The sequence below is a fragment of the Sphaerodactylus townsendi genome, linkage group LG11 (assembly GCF_021028975.2).
Source record: "Sphaerodactylus townsendi isolate TG3544 linkage group LG11, MPM_Stown_v2.3, whole genome shotgun sequence".
Lineage (NCBI taxonomy): Eukaryota > Metazoa > Chordata > Lepidosauria > Squamata > Sphaerodactylidae > Sphaerodactylus > Sphaerodactylus townsendi.
This window is the reverse complement of record NC_059435.1, coordinates 49,735,652-49,752,759: the sequence shown is the minus strand read 5'-3', so window position 1 is coordinate 49,752,759 and position 17,108 is coordinate 49,735,652. Positions and strand designations below refer to the sequence as shown.

General features: G+C 44.3%; 1 protein-coding gene across 3 annotated transcripts in view; it reads right to left on the bottom strand.

Annotated features, from left to right (window-relative positions):
* Window positions 1-5,658: 5,658 nt before the first annotated feature.
* SLC25A13 (solute carrier family 25 member 13) overlaps window positions 5,659-17,108 on the bottom strand; it is a 117,746-nt gene continuing 106,296 nt past the window's right edge. For all 3 annotated transcript variants that reach the window (XM_048510970.1, XM_048510969.1, XM_048510971.1), the window contains 4 exons: window positions 14,963-15,101; window positions 8,535-8,693; window positions 8,349-8,439; window positions 5,659-7,273 (listed from right to left, as the gene is read on the bottom strand). In XM_048510970.1, coding sequence (XP_048366927.1) covers window positions 7,090-7,273; window positions 8,349-8,439; window positions 8,535-8,693; window positions 14,963-15,101 — 573 coding nt within the window. In that variant the 3' untranslated portion in view covers window positions 5,659-7,089. The remainder of the gene's footprint in view (window positions 7,274-8,348; window positions 8,440-8,534; window positions 8,694-14,962; window positions 15,102-17,108) is intronic.

The following is a 17,108-nucleotide window of genomic DNA, read 5'->3' as shown; positions in this document are numbered from 1 at the left end:
TGCCTATTATTTCTGAGTACTTGAACCATATTTCACATCCACCTAGGTCACTGATATTCATTGAGATTGTTACTGTTAACCTGTAACAAGCAGTGCAGTTCGCAAGCCCGGCTTCAGCCATGCCATCAAAGCCCTTCTGTAGGCATCTGGGCTAAGAGTTCCATGTTGCAATTACTCCGTGTATCAGCCAGGCGAGGAGCTTCAAGCTTCAGGCTCATCATACGGTTTGCTAAAAATTTTTTAAGAATGAAGTCTCTTCAAAGTGCCAAAGGCTGGTTTTATTCGATTTATAATCTTTTTAAAACAACACACAACCTAAGCCTTGCACTTGATGGTCAGCAGTTGATGGTCAGCATGGTCACTCCAGGTATGCTACCGTGTCCACTTGGTGACAACAAATTACAGCTGCTGCTTGCTAGTGACAGCGGCATAGCCAGAGGCCGGGGCATTTCCTAAGCTCCCATCCACCCGTTATTGCATACCCCATTTCTTCTTGCCACAGAAGATTTCGATTGAAATTCTAAACTTGCATCTGCATATGAACTTCATGTACACACGCGTGCATGTTGCACTTAGGGCCATGTTAACGGGTTACTTCCATAAGACCTTTCATGGAAACACTAAAGAGAACAGCTTTCTCCCTTGGATAACAGATATAATTCTCAATAATAGATATAACTCGATAACCCAAGATGGCCTGAGCCGTTACGGGCTGTTTGAATCCGTTCATTACTTCTGAATCCTGCTCTGCTTTTGAAGAGTCCAGAGACAAACCCACAACACCCTCTCCCCAAAGATGGGGAAGAGTCACTGCAAAGTAGGACCACAGATACAGGCTGTTGCCTCAGAATAATCATAGCAGACAGCAAATGCTTGTGGCCCACTTTGGCGGGGGGTGGGGAGAGACCCAGCCTACCTTGCAAAATGGCTGCCTGAATTGCTCAGAAACATTTTGTATGAACTTGTGTGCCGACTCTTTTAAAAGATACTATACATGTAACTTGGAAGTCAGAAGGAGCATCGAAAAACCTGGTTGCAGTTAGCCAGATAGACTTTCCCTTGTTTTCTTGGGTGCAACCATTTGGACAGTCCACTGAGGATCTACCTTGGTCTGTTCCAGCAGCCTCTGTCAGTGGAAGGACTTGATGCTTCACAATACCTCCTTTTGAGGGTTGGAACTGAGCAGGATGCATTCTAAAGCAGATGGTACTAGGCATTATGGCTTAGAAGAAGAGTTTGGATTTATACGCCACTTTTTTCTCCTGTTAGGGAGTCTCAGAGCAGCTTACAAACACCTTCCCTTCCTCTCCTCAGAATATGCAGGTAGGTGGGGCTGAGAGAATTTTGAGAGAACTGTGCCTAGCCCAAGGTCATCCAGCAAACTTCATGTGTAGGAGCAGGGAAACAAATCCAGTTCACCAGATAAGGGTCCGCCGTTCATGTGGAGGAGTGGGGAATCAAACCCAGTCCTCTAGATTAGAATCCACCACTTTTGACCACTACACCATACCTGTTTAAGGTGTTTCTGAACATCCCAAGGCTTTCCAGGGCACTTCATAGGCTTCGCTCTTCACACACTACAGCATACAGGTCCAGTGTCCCCACACTGTTTCATCAGTGCAATAGTTATGCATGGAGATGGATACACATGGAGAAAAGTCTTCTGCCTCCCCCTCTCCCCACACACACCACTTTCCTGACACAACATGATCCTGCACTCTCCAGGACCACTCCCGGTCAAGAAAACCTAACGGGGGAAGGGAGAAATGGAAGCAACTCCCCTCCCCATGCCCACAATCATGACCTGAAGCAGACACTCCATGCACTCTGCAATTTGCGAACAGCAGCCTGTTTATTGCTTAAGTTCGTTGGGCTTAACTCTCTGATGAGCTGAACGTAGACATATTTGTCCTGTACCAAAGACTAGTGGCCTTCTTCTTGTGGCCTCCACGTATTCCTTGCAAAGCTGCAATGCAGGCTTTCGCAGCAATGCAGGAATACTTTATCAAGCACGCATTGTAAGCAGTTAAAAACACAATTTGTTCAAGTGCTGTTTCTGGGTTATTTGCTGTGTTTAACCTCCCCAGAGAATTCCATAATGAAAGTGTCTTGAGCTTTACTTATTTCTAAACCATTCCGTAATTTATTATGTATAATCATTAGATTTACAATCTGTTCTCAGCATAAGCAGCACAGTTAAATGTTTCAACCAACAAAACGATGCTTACATTTCCAGAGGAGTGCTTTTATGTGGTGTGTTTTTCCCAAGACTGGCATTAATCAGAATTAAATAACTGAATGCACAGTAACTTATTAGAGCTGGGTTCGTCGAATACACCTCAGGAGGTTCACATGGTCAAGGGTTCCTCAATACCAGAAGGGTTGCAAGTCTGCCCAACTATTTCTGCAATTAACAATGTGTTTGCACAAGTCAAGTAGCATGGGAATCCATTGATCCAGCTGCACATGGATTTTCAAACAATATTTTGTACTCAGACTGTGTATTTCAAAGCTTTGAAACACTTCCTGGGTTAACTCACACCTTTGTAAAATAGGCCACAATTATTTACCAGCCCGTCCCCTTCTGCAATATATAGGACATCACATACTATGACTTGCCATGGGACACCTAGTGAGCTCATGGCAAAAGTACAATTGAACAGAAGACTACGCAGCTGACAGCTGTAGGATGCAACACTGCTTTGGCAATATCACTACAAAGTACAATGGTGCTCTATTCTGTTAGTGGGACAAATCAGTCATTTTAGCCACTGCTATATTGCCAGCAACTGATATTATTCAGTGTTGTGTGGCTCAGAAATGTATGGGGTCCCATAGAGTCACGGGGGCAAAAAACTGGCATGAGAGCAAGACACTGCTCCCCACAAATTGAATGCCTCTCAGATGGCTTCAGGATCCAACTTGTGTCAAGACTGGGCAGGAAGATGGTTGGCCACTGAGCTTTTCCCCTGGTCACCTAAGTGGGTATGTTTCATCTGGATAGGAGCTAGCAATTAGGGGAGAACTCATAAGCTTCCAGGATGGGTTCAGGAACTACAATTCCCATCAGCCCCTATCAGCATGGCCAATTGGCCATGATGACAGAGGCTGATGGGAATTGTAGTTCCTGAACATCTGGAGAGCCGCAGGTTCCCTACCCCTGGGCTAGCTAATCCCCACTGTGTCATCCTAAAGTGATTTAATAAACACCCCAAGCAAACCATTAATTATTCTGTGTGCAACCATCCCAGCAATCAACCGGTGTTTAAGAGCACAGTATATTCTCTTGGGTTCTGATGACTCACCAAGTCTCTCCTCCTTTAATTGGAACCCTGGAAAAGTGATCACTTCTTTGTCTCTAGTGTTCCTGCCAGTTTACCTCATACTGCCTCAGGACCCAATTTTGAGGTATAAATTGGCCATTCATAGTGTGTGTGTTCTGGATCCGTACGTACACCCCCATGTGTTTGTGGGTTTTTCCTTTTGCTCCTGGAAACACCGGTCCTTTTCCTCTTCAGTGCTGCTTTCCTGCAACACCCCTTCAAGACTAGTAACTATTGTCCATCCCTGAAACCCTACGCAGCTTCCTCCCTTTTTTCTTAATCAGTATTGTATGCTTTATCTGCATATGTTCACTGATTGAACTATGTTCATTATTTTGTTAATAAATATCAATTTTAATTATACAACTACCTGCTCATTTAAGAGTTCTCAGACAATCCTGGTATACACAGTTTATAAATCCCAATTATACCCTCTCACTCTCTATCTTCAGCTCATTCTCCCAAACGAAGTGAAGACTGCTTACTCAGGGGAACAGTGAAGCGCAGGGCTGGCATGCAGAATGTTCCAACTTCCATTTTTTGTCCTTCTCAGTGTGAAGGCTTTTAGGTAGCAGGAAAAACTTTTCTCTGAGGGCAGAATAGTGCATGAGAAGGACCAAAGGTCTGACACTGAACAAGGCCACGTGTTTACATATAATAAACCATGAGATCATCGTGGCCACATCAAAACCAACTTATCTTTTAACAACAGGATTCAAATTTTATGGGTGGTCTGTGCATGGGCTAGAGGCAGCACAGCTCTGTCGATCAGTGACTCACACTTCGAATCCTTTCCAAGAATCTGTTACAGATGCTGACAGTGAGCAACGAGTTCTGCCCACTGCTGATCTAGCTACAAGGAAAAACTGGAGGACATACAAAGATGATCTTGAGACTGAATCATGCTGTTTCACTTCTGCTAGCACCCTTACAAAACCCAGAAATATTAATCTTGGAAGATGTGTAATATTGGTACTATAAAAAGGGTACTTTTTTTTTGCTGTCAAGTCACATCTCATTTCTGGCAACCCCTGGTGGGGTATTCAAGATCAGAGATGTTCAAAGGTGGTTTGCCATTGCCTGTCTCAATGTCACAACTCTGGTGTTCCTTGGAGGTCTCCCATTCAAATACTTGTCAAAAGAAGAAGAGTTTGGATTTATATCCTCCCTTTCTCTCCTGTAGGAAACTCAAAGGGACTTACAAACTCCTTTCCCTTCCCACCTCACAACAAACACCCTGTGAGGTAGGTGGGACTGAGAGAGCTCCGTAGAGCTGTCATTAGCCCAAGATCACCCAGCTGGAGTGTGTTGGGAATGTACAGGCTAATCTGAATTCCCCAGATAAGCCTCCACAGCTCAGACGGCAGAGTGGGGAATCAAACCCAGTTCCTCCAGATTAGAGCACACCTGCTTTTAACCACAACGCCACTGCTGCTCGGGGTTGACTTTGCTTAGCTCCTGAGATCTGATATGATCAGGCTAACCTGGACTTAAAAGAGGGGGGCAGGATGAATAAATGAAAACACTCAGTGTTCAATTAGTGTCCCCTTTAAAGCAGTTCTGAACAGAGGCTGGGGGAAGGAGTTTGCAGATATGTTCATAATAAAGAGTTATTTTGGGGAGGCTGGTTTGATGCTTTCTTCATATACTAAATGTCATCAATCAAGTCCAAAGTTTCAAGGATTAGGAACAACAGTTAAACCAGCTAAGCTTTGCAATTTAAACCTAGTTTCATTTACCCTGAAACTAGACAAGATGGTGGAAATTGGTGTTCAAAATAGCCAGGGAAGGTGATATGCAAACCAGGTCAGGGAACCATTGGGGAAATGGGTGTTTAACTCTTTCTTGATCACTGTTTTCCTGATCTAAATGGCCCATGCTGTCCATGCTGCTACACAGTCTGTGGTTCAGCTTAGATCAGGAAAATTGCACTGGGCAAAGCACAACCCCCACCCCCCCAGGCCACCCTTCCAAACTGTCTCCACACACAAAGTCTGCTTGGGATTTCACAAAAAATCCATACTGTCTCCTTTGGTGGCAAGCAAATAAACCATATAGGGGGATAATGAAAATATAACTAAAACTGCTGCCAATGTGTAAAGAGATGCATAAAAAGCGGCTCTTGTTGAATCCTTTTCATTTAGCCTGCTGTGTGCATGAAATTGCCGCCTCAGCTCCTAAATGCCAGGCCTGGTTGTAAGTGCAGGCAGACAGAAAAGTGCAAGTATGGATCCCAAAATGGTCATGGATTCCATTGCTCTCAATGTCAGCATTAATTTGGGAATGGTTTCTCCAACACGTTCGTTAATTTACATTGGGCTAAACATTGCATATATCACAAAAATGAGCAAAACATTTTATTCTGGTTATCTTAAAAAAATCTTTTCAATTCAACAAAGTTAATAAGAATTTTCACACCATTTGTTTCCAATTACGATTTGGCAGTTAAGGCAGATAACATTAATACAGTGCATTGATTTTCTCTATTGCATTTATTTTAACAAGCAGCAATTAGTCTAAGTGCATGACACAAAAGAAGAATCCAAATATCAGCAAGTCCAAGTCAGGCCCCTTCAGTACATTTTCTGCTCCCTTAAAGAAGAGCCCCAGAGCACACGGTACTGGAAAAGAATGGAGAATGTATAGCTACATTGCTTGGTGAATTGTGGCCTTGGTTTCCAAATGTCATTTTATGCATAAGGACATGCTCCGAGGTTCTTCCACAAATTGCACAGCTTATGGAAAAACAACACTCCTGCCTCCCCAAACGTTCTGGTCCTAGAAAGTGAATGCAATTGCTAAACATTTGTCAATCTGGTTCCCGTTAGAAGAACGCGTTCTCCATAAAAGCTTCATAATACAATCCAGGAACTGAACTTGTGCGTACATATGTGCGTAGAACACTGGCAGTGCCAGAAACTTCTTGTGTTCATGAAGCCTACAGCATAGATAGCAGATTGAACATGTAACCAATTCACACATACATGGTCTACTTCATTCTGCGTCTTGCACCATGATCTCTGTTGAAAATACATTTAAATGACACCATGTAATACTCAATATGCAGCAGCAGTGGCGGAACAGCCTTTTCAGCTGCGTAATCATTTTTCATAATTCTCTCAGTTGGTCTACCACCAAACTTCCCAAGGAGGATAAACATTACATATAAATGTATTGATGAAGGCTTTCGTGGCTAGAATCACTAGGATGCTGTGGATTTTCCGGATTGTACGGCTGTGTTCCGATAGTATTTTCTGCTGACATTTCGCCTGTATCCGCGGCTGGTATCTTCAAAGGATCTGTTGCCAACCACAGATGCAGGCGAAACGTCAGGAGAAAATACTACAGGAACACGGCCGTACACCCCGGAAAATGCACAACATTCTACTAAATGTGAATGCCTGTCCTGCTCTAGCTTTAAGTACATTCATGATCCAAGGTATGTGCAAGCAAAAAAAATTACATTCAAGGACCTAAACCAAAAATAAAGAGAGAGAGAGAGAGAGAGAGAGAGAGAGAGAGAGAGAGAGAGAGAGAGAGAGAGAGAGAGAGAGAGAGAGAGAGAGAGAGAGAATGGCTACTGTAGCAAGAATTTCAGGGTGATCTGATAAAGGAAACACGTAGACCTGTATTTATGCTTAAAAAGGAAAAGGAGAAACTGTAGCTCGGACAATCTTGGTTGTGATAGAAAGCAAATGGTACAAAACATTAAGACTGATCAGACAAATGGCTCATTGCCCAGCTTTTGGTCAAAGCCAGTTTAAGATCAAACTACTGAGGCTGCCTGTGAGGTAGATGTTGAGGGCTTAAATCGAGGTAAGTAAAGTCCAAATTTGTTTTCAATCCCTGCAAATGTGGCAACGGCAAGTTTGTAGCCCCCCACATGGTCAGGGTTAGGTGCGGGTAAAGTAATCCTTGATTTGGGAACAGGTTCGGATCCTGCTGGCTTTCTGAAATGTTTAAAATAAAAAGTAGATTAATAACAACAACAACAACAACAACAAGTTGTGATGACACTGGGGAAATTCAGATAATTTACAGAAGGTGCAGGAACACCCAAAGATCTTCAACAGTCCAGGCCAGCTGCTAGCTGGGTGGCTCTACATCCAGCCACCACACTCTGAGCTGCTGAGTTCAGTGTGCGTGAGTTTGGGTGGAAGAGGAGGCACTATCACACTGCAAGCTAGCTGTGTGGAAGTCTGGTGGCAGCAGAGCTGGCAACACCCTGCTCTTTCTCCCTTCTCCTTCACTGGGCAGGGCAGGCACGTCAGGCCAGTTCCTCACCCGTTCAGGTATGCTTGGGTGGGTAGAAGCTGGTACCCTGTGGTGGTGCAGCTGGTAAGTGCCAACTCTTCCCTCCTTCAGGGAGCAGGGAAGGCAAGCAGACCCTTGGTGAGAATGCTGGGGCCAGGGGTGCTGCTTATTGTCCCCCTCCCATCCCTAGGTGATTGCCCTGGGCCACAGAGTGGGCAGGCCAGCTCTAACAGGGACCAATGGGACAGACAGTGAGGCTGCAGGAGATTGCTACTCATCCAGACTGAGATTTTGCATATGTCAATAACTAAATCTTACCAGGCATGAGACATCTGTGAAGTAAATCCTTTTGTCGTGTTCCCCCAAATTAATGGCAACAGACTTGTCAATCCCACAAATAGGTGTATAGTATTAGTTGAATGAACTATTTCACCACTTTACTGTTTGCATATCTCTTCTCTTATCAATTTAAAGATTCTTCATCTAAACTCCAACTCACTAGGTTTAAGGTGTAGTGCAGGGGTGTCCAATTCCGGCCCTCCAGATGTTCGTGGACTATGATTCCCATCAGCCCCTGCCCATATGGCCAATTGGCTGATGGGAATCATAGTCCATGAACATCTGGAGGGCCACAGTTGGACACCTCTGGCCTAGTAGAAAAAATATCAGATAAACAGAATCTCCTTAAATTTCAGTTAACACAATCTTTCATGGAAACAATAACACCTATAACTAATATGAAATCGGATTTGTCAGTCTGAATATACTTACACTCCTCCAAAATCGATATAAAACCACCTCTGCAGCAGCTCATAGGTCACCAAGGTCACCCCGAATTGAGGAGAGGAGCGAAATACACGAGCTTGAAAGGGAAAAGGACAGGACCACAAGCAACATTAACACACGAAGCCGACATACAAACTTCCCTCTTTGAGGTAAATGGCATTCAAGGGTTACCTCCTGCCCCTTTCCAAAAAGCCCGTGGACCTTCCTCTCGTAGGATCTTGCCAAAGCAATCTATGACGCCGCTGTAAGTTGTTTGACCTGCACGGGCTGCCACCTGTAACCTTGTCTTGATGACATCTGCAGGGGTCACTAAGGACGCTGCGGGCATGCCTTAAGGAAGGAAAGGAGAGGTTGCTAACAAATGGAGACACTGTGAAAAAACTGCATTTTTTTCATGATCCTACTTCAACCCCTCCCTTACCACTACAATCAAATCATAACATGGCTAGTGGGAAAAATAATATCCCACCCCCTAAGAATTTAACAACAGCCATTAAAAGCCAACCCAAGTAAAAAGAAAGAAGGTCTGCTGTGCTCCTGAAGACACTGCAGGTATTCCTGGAGAACATATTTGGGGATGCCATGATGGGTAAACGTTCCAACTTGCAGTTCCCCATTCTGCCTCAAAACCTGCCTAGCCTTCTTTCTGACATAACATTTTTCTATGTATTCAAAGCAGAGAGGTTTGTTTGTTTATTAAGCATATGGGGGATTATTCCAATGTGTGATTTTCCACCTATATTTTAAAATGGCATACTCACAGGAGGACCATACTTAGCTACTGGGATTCTACAGTCTCCCTGAAAAAGTATCATCAGTTCAGAACTTAAGGAAATTTACTTCAAAGCCTGAAGGGGAAGGAAGGAGGGACAAAGTGGATCTTGTGATCACAGGTGTGTTAGACTTCCACAAGGCTTTGGGTAGATGGGAAGCTCAGCCTTATGTACTCTGAAATTTAGGAGGTAAACAGAAGTGTTCAATAAATGTCTTGAGGTCACTCGGTAGCGGTAAAAGTAAATTCTTTGGTGGGTTCTGGCATTTGCAAGTCTGCTCTGGAATCTCAGCTTTCTCGATGAAAAAAAAATCTTGCTAACCTCAGACAAACAGGTATAGCTACATGCATGTACTTTTTCAGTACTTGCATATATTTCAGGCTCCATAATATCCTCATCAAAAGGCCTGTCTGGAAGATTTATGGTGGCTGATGGACAACAGAATACTGAATTATCAGTGGCAGACAGGCCTGCAGTTCCCACTACCTCTGTAGCAGGACTCCTGAATTCCAAGGAGCAACGCCTTTCAGAATTCAAACTAGCAGTTTAAACCCCCCCTCCCCCCAAATCTAATAAAATACATGTTTTTATTAAGGAGGAGGGGCAGACAAAAATAAAGCAAGACTGTATTCAGAAGACGGTGTCTCTTCTCATTTTATTACTTTTCCATTCTGCATCAGTTCCAAACCAACTTGGTCAGATGGAGATGCATAAATCTCCTTTGCTTTTTCCCTCCTCTAAAGCTTAATAACTCTGTAACAATTTTTGTCCAAACCAATGTGGTCTGGCTCCAGAATACCATCTCACTTTTTTTAGTAGACTGCTTTGAAAGAGATGTAGAAGTGGGTGTTTATCACTAAAATAGGAACCACTCCTCCTTTTCCCAAATTCCGGAAAAAAACCCAAAGGAAAACACACTGCATGAACTTTCACATTTGAAGAACTGGCAGATGACGGCTTCACGTGGTCACACTTTCCCTTGAAATAGCATGCAAGATCCATTTCATCTCAGCTCAGAGGTTTCAAGAAGATGGACTTTGGCTCTTGAAAAGAACTAAAATCTGAAAACACGATATCCATATAGCTGGTTATCTCACGGTGGCACGAGCTGTCAGAAACAGGGCTGTCCACACGAGTGTCTTCTGGACGCAAGCTAGCCAATAGCCCTGCATGCTTCTGAGCAGCCAGCAGGGTCACTGGCGAGTGTGAACTAGCCATTGGTTTTGTGATGCAAATCCCAAATTATGTCCACATTTTCTGAGAATGATCTGCAATAATGCTTAAATTGCAATAATTCCTGGCCCGTTCCGCACGGGCCACATGAGCAGCGGTGCACTGGCATAGTCCATGCTGGTGCACCCCCCAGGTCCATTTGCATGAACAGCCCCGCTGGCTCAGCAGCCGGCGGCACGGCCTCCGCACGGGCCGCACTGCTCCCAGTCCTGCTACCTCCTGCCGGCTCCCGTCGCTCTGTTGAGGCCAGGGGACACGCCCCTTTGGCCATAGCGACGCCTCTGGGGTCGAAGGCCAGGAGGCACGTCCCCTGGCCTCCACAGAGCAACAGGAGCCGACAGGAGGTAAAATGGGATTGGGGGCCGTGCGGGGAAAACACCGGCTTCCATCTGATGCCATTCCGTCGGCACCGGATGGAAGCTGGCGTTTTCAAAAAGACTCGCTCAATGAGTGAATCAGGAAAATGCCATTGTGGGGGGGGGGGAATGATCTTCTCCCCCACAACAGCGTTTTTACCAGTTGATCTAAATGGCCTGTGCGAAAAGGGCCCCAATCTGTTCCAAACTATAAAGATCCTTCCAGACACTCTCAAATCAGGTGACTTAACATTTGGTAAAAATACAGAAATAACAATCCAATCTAAAATTTGTAGCATTTTTTCCATCATGACTAGAATTTGAACAAATATTCATATGTTTATTCTATTGAAGGGTGTCGTATAAAACTTTGCTTCAGTTTCTTTCCAGTAACATTTTTCTCCCTGTTAACCTAATATCTTTCTTATTTTTGTAAGTATTTGGAGATACCTTTTATATTCTTCCTAGTGTTCTTATGTTCTAGTGGTCACTGCCCTAAGGAGTAATCTTATACAGGAAGATAACCTAAAATGGAAACCTGGTGAAAATACTGGATAAAATCCATGTCATTGTGCATTTACTAACATATATTGGCCACTACTGATAAAGAGAGGCTGCTCCTGTGGCTGGACTTCAAAGAGACATGGTTATCTCAGTCTGCAATCACTTAACAATGGGCAGAGAAAGAAAAATTAGAAAATCTAAGAAATGACTTGGCTCAACACACCAGCTTAGGTTTCACACCGAGACAGGACACAGAGCTCAAAAACGGTTTTGTTCCATTATGGTGGGTTACCATTAGCCCAGCTTCAAAGCCACATTCTTTACAGCCGGTATAGTTTTGATAGATGTACAGAGTTATTTTGTTTGTTCAAATCCTGCTTCGTCAAATTTATGTCTATTCTTATTTGTTAATAAGATAACGGGGCTTTAAAAATCATTTAAGCAGAGCTTGTACATTGTGGCCCAGAATGTTGGGAAGAGAGAGGCCCCTCAGCCAATCCCCATGGTTGTGACAGGTGACTCCTTACAACCCAGATCCCGACATTATGAGCAGGATACAATCGGGAATTGGCAGAGACAATTTGAGAGCAATGCATTTTATTGCTTTGGGGGCAGGGGCTGTCAACTCACAGCAGACTTATGGTGAACTCTCATGGGGTTTTCAAAACAAGAGACATTCAGAGGTGGTTTCCCATCGGCTACCTCTGCGTAGCAACCTTGATATTTTTTGGAGGTCTCCCATCCAAATACTTACCAGGGCTGACTCTGCTTAGCTTCCACGGTCTGATGAGAATGAGCTATCCTGCGCTATCCATCTTACTTTTAAACCAAGAGAAAACAGGAAGCAGCTCTCCCCAGTCTAAGGGCATTTTTCACAAGGAACCAATATCTTTTATGGACAGCACTTGTCAATATCGCAGCATGGTGTATTGTGAGACTGCTGCATTCTGACTGAAAGTCTCACCTGTCAGGCAATGTACACTTGTACCTGAAGTGCTGCTTGGTCTGCATATATTAAAAACCAAGCATCAGCCCCTCAGTCCTAGAAGCAGGGCCTCTCTCAGTTGGAAGACTGCTGCACCACAGATGGGAAGCCGAAACCACCAGGCCAATGCATGAACTCTGAAACAGCAATCTGTGAAGACCTGGATATTCCCATTTTCTACCCAGCTCTTACCACCTGAGACTACAAGATGGTAACAGAAGTGGCAGGAGGCAGACATGTTCAGAAATCTCTGCACCGTGACTTCAAGGAACAGGCCTGGCTGTTTTGCACTGATGGGGGTCCCAGGGGACTGCCTTCCTCTATACGTGCAACAATATACTATCTTTTCAGTCTGGGGAGAGAAAGAAATGAGTTTGGGATTATCTCCCCGGTCCCTCCAGATGAGCTGGAAATAGAATGACATCTTGAATAACTTGTGATTGCAGGAGGAGAAGGGGAAACTCTAAGCATCAGTCAAAAAGGCACACCTAGGCCAGACAGGTCCTGCCCAGAGGCAGAGCTACCAGGGGGTGGGGGTGCATGTTGCACCCGGCGCGCCTCTGGGTGAGTGTGGGGGGGATCACCCCGTCCCCCTACTTACTTTAGTGAGAGCAGACTGGAGAAGCGGCCTGTTCCCTTCAGGCTGAAAACGGCCTGGAGGGAACTATACTTCCCAGGAGACCTTGCGAGCCCCAGGCCATTTTCAGTCTGAAGGGAACAGGCCGCTTTCCCAGGCTGAACTAAGGTAAGGGGGAGTGGGGAGCAGGGGGCCACGGAGGAGAGGGACGGAAAATACAGAGTGCTCACTGGGTGCACTCTGGCCCAGCTATGCCTCTGGTCCTGCCTCTTCAAATCAAATGAGTTTAGAGTTTGAAAACAAATGTCAGGAATAAAATGCAACAAAGGCAGCCAAGAACAGCTATCCACAGCATTCTATATGTACGAATTACGTTGTTTAAATAAAGAGCATATTAGCTGAGAGACAACCCAGCAGTTTAGGAAACAATAGGCAAAATGGTCACAACTGACTTTGCTCTAGCAACCAGCGAATGAGAACGGAACAGGGAGAAGATTTCTGAACTGCAACGCAACACACACTTTCTAATTGCTTCGCAGCAGGAAAGAAAAGAAGTGTTTACTCTTCGCCTTTTCGTTCCATGCAAACAAGACCTGCTTCCTCCAGCCATTACATTTCTATTATCAGTCATAATAACAAAGCCTCTCCTTCCAGACAGATTCGTATGTGGGTGTTTTGTGCATTCTGCTTTAAGCATATGCTGATTTGAACACAAGCTAGATAACAAAAAGGACCTGGACCATTTTCATCAGGTGTATAACTTAAAGAGATGGACTCAGGGTTGGGGGCCCTTGTACAGGTGATTGGAGGACTAACTTTCCTCTGGAAGCAGATTCCCAACATGTTTTCGGATTCCATATTGAAGAGTTATTCAAATGTTTGTTCCTCAAAGTGGTCTCAAAATGAGACTCCATCAGTCATCCTTACAGTGACTACTTTTGCAGTCAAAAACAGATAACCATTAATTCACCATTCAAAACTATCCTGTCTCCTAAAATGAACAATATGATAGATGGAAAATCATGACGCACATGAGTCTCAAGAGATGTAGGTTGCCAAGAACATGTTCTTTAGCACTCTGGGTGCTGTTCCTGCTCCTCACTGGCTTCTGGCCATAAGACTATAAAGTGCTGTATCTCATAATGACTTACAATTTCCTCTGAAATTCCAGTGTGGCCCCCTTGGATATTTGTAAACATCATTCAGAAATGCTGCAGGATTTTCTGTTTGGGATGGCTTTCAGAAGTTAGGATTAAGTTGATAAAGAAGTAAGGATTTTTAGGGGGTCTTATGGGGAGATGCTTCAATGTATGGTGGTAGGTTCCATCTGCGCCACTAATTAGCCACATCCGGTAGTTAACACTGCATTGGCTTCTAAGCCAGATCTGGTGTTTTTAAATACTGTGTTTATTAGCCATGGAAATGTCTACCTTTCGCACACGCCTATCAAACCACCATTTGTGCATGTTTCCTGCTACATCATGTGATAAAGAGATCCCCAAGACATACCGTACCTTGGGTGAACACCTAATCCATTCTAACTGGCTACAACTGGCTTGCACCTCAGTGTTATTTCTTAGACTTCATATATATTTCAGAAAAAGTAGATTTTTGTATCCATGTTTTCAGCAGGACTTTACAATTCTCTCTGCTTCCAGTTGCATCAAATTTCATACACAGGTCACTAGCTTCTGCGAAAGTGCTAGTAGAAGAAAGGTGCGTGAGGTCCCTGAATATGGATATGCAGTCCTTAAATCTGTTACTGCTAAGTACCAAATTTACTAAGTACACGCTCAGTACATACCGATTTACTAAGTACAAGCTTGCTCAGAATGCTGGGTTTTTCTCCCTCCATAAGCACACTGGGGAAAAAAACAACATACCCATATTTAATGTATTGTCGAAGGCTTTCACGGCCGGAATCACTGGAGTGCTGTGTGGTTTCCAGGCTGTATGGCCGTGTTCTAGCAGCATGCAGGAGAAAGGTCAGGAGAGAATGCTGCTAGAACACGGCCATACAGCTCGAAAACCACACAGCACTCCAATACCCATATTTCCTTGCTTAACTGGTTCAACGTTAAGGAATCTAGCACCAGGCTATCTTAAGATACCTGCCACTGCAGCCCCTAGAAGTCATGGGATATGCCTTCACAACAAAGAAAACTACCTACCAGCTATTGCTCCAGCTAGAAGCAAATATCCAGCGCTCACCCGCCCATCTTCACTTGCAAACGAAGATTTCATGTGAGCATAACACGGGAAATAAATGGCAGAGAAAGGGATGTCACGGAGAAAGCAGGCCTTAGCCCCCTGGGAAAGGAAAGACAAGCTGTGTGAGCACGATGCTCTCATTCAGACAACAACCAGCATCATGGGTGAAGGTTTTGCTGAAAAACTGAGACTCCCAGGATGAATTACTGTTCAAATCTTGCATATCATTGTTTTAAAAATCACAGAAGATTAAACTCAGAAGGGAAGGGACAAAACCATGCCAACGGTTTAGCTGACAGCCCAGTTTCCTCACACATGGATGCAGGATGAACGTCTAACAGAGGAGTCCTGGAAGAAGTAAGCAATCCGTGTTGAGAAAGGAGTTGGACTACGTGGCTTGTATGGCTCCTTCCAACTCTATGGTTCTGGGCCAGAGAAGAGGCAACATGAAACTCTGCTTTTGCTGCACAAGCCCAGCCACATGCTTTAAAATGCACAAAAGGCCTGTGAACACTGGTAACTGTGCCCTCAGGCTAATGAAGTTAGCCCCACTCATACATCAACATTAACAGTAATCTTGAGCTTAGTGCAATACAGTGGTTAGAAAGCTGGATTGGAAGATGAGGGCTGAATCCTCACTCTCCCATGGAAGCTCTCTGGGTCACCTTGCTCTAGCTAGCTACACACTCCCAGCCTACCTTACCTCACAGGATGGTTGTCGTAAAGATAAAAAAGGAGAAGCAGAGAATGCTGCTGTAAACTGCTTTGGATCCCCTCTGGGGAGACAAGTGGGGTAGCTACACGCAAACAATCAGGAAACCAACTGCCTGGTTTACACTGCAGTCCAACCTGTTTTCCCTGAGTCTTTCTGGATATAGTTGTGGGTGCTGGTTTGCAACAATATGAAGCAAGTCTTAAGCATCCTCAACAGGACTTTGAACTGCAGCCTGAATCAGACAGCTACAGTCCAAAGACAGACAGGCTCCATTATGGGTTGGATTCATTTGGCAAGAAATACTGAGAGTCATTGGTCTGACTGTCCAGCAGGCAAAAGTGGAGATGAATTCACCACAAATGTTACCTATTCCACAGGGTGAAAGATCTCCACATCGTCTCTGCAGCAAGAGAGTTAATTAGATTTGTGTCATGTTTGGCGTTATAACAACAAATGCCAGACACCTTCTGCTCCAGTTGCAGATCAAGGTGCTAATCATGTGTTTTAAAATGGCAAAGAGTTTGGGTCTTACGCACACATTTTCTTGTTCTTGCACTAATCTTTTGCAGATTGGCTGCAGGAACATCCCTCTTCAATAATTCACTGGAACTTCAAAATCAAAAAAAGCAACATGCAGTGCAATTGTTGATGTTGGGTCTCTGTGGTTAAGGTCATTTCCCTAGAGCCCTAGCTGGAGCATATCACTATGCTAAAACGGCCTCCAGCAATGTGCCTTCCGGATACAAGAGAGAAAATATCTGTCAAAGCTAGTTGGCTGAAGGTGTAAATAAAGCTGGCTCAAAACTTGAATCCACTTTATTAAAGTTCCAACTTTGGCTCTCTTCCAATAGCTAAACAGTCTAAAATTTCCTCCTCTGAAGCCTGGGAATGCATGTTTAGAGGCAGGCCTCATTTAGCTTCCAAGTTAATCACTGCAGCGAGCTAATGCCAATTAGGAGGGCCAGTGGGAGAAAGGCTCTTGAACTGCTAAAAAAAAGTCTCTAGAACTGCTGAAAAAATAAAATAAAACTCAGGCATGTTTAATGGCAGGCAACCCCAGTAAAACCTGCTTCCAAATTCAGCAGGTCTACCCAATTTCTTTCTTTCACTGCTGACACCTTTCGGATGCAGACAATGCACTCAAAGGCAAACGAGGAGCTTTGAAGCTGCCAGAATCCAAAGCCCAAGTTTCACCTCGAAGCCCAAACATGAACCTGCTGGGCGTGACATTTTTGAGAGAGCAGAAACATTAAAAGCATGTGCTGCTCTGCCATGCCCACCAACCGAAGGTGAGGAGCCAATCTATTTAACAACCCTCAAAGACTTTAATCTTGGATCGCATCTTGGCCAACAAACCAATCCAGAAAAAGAACCCCAGGTTGTCAGAAGAT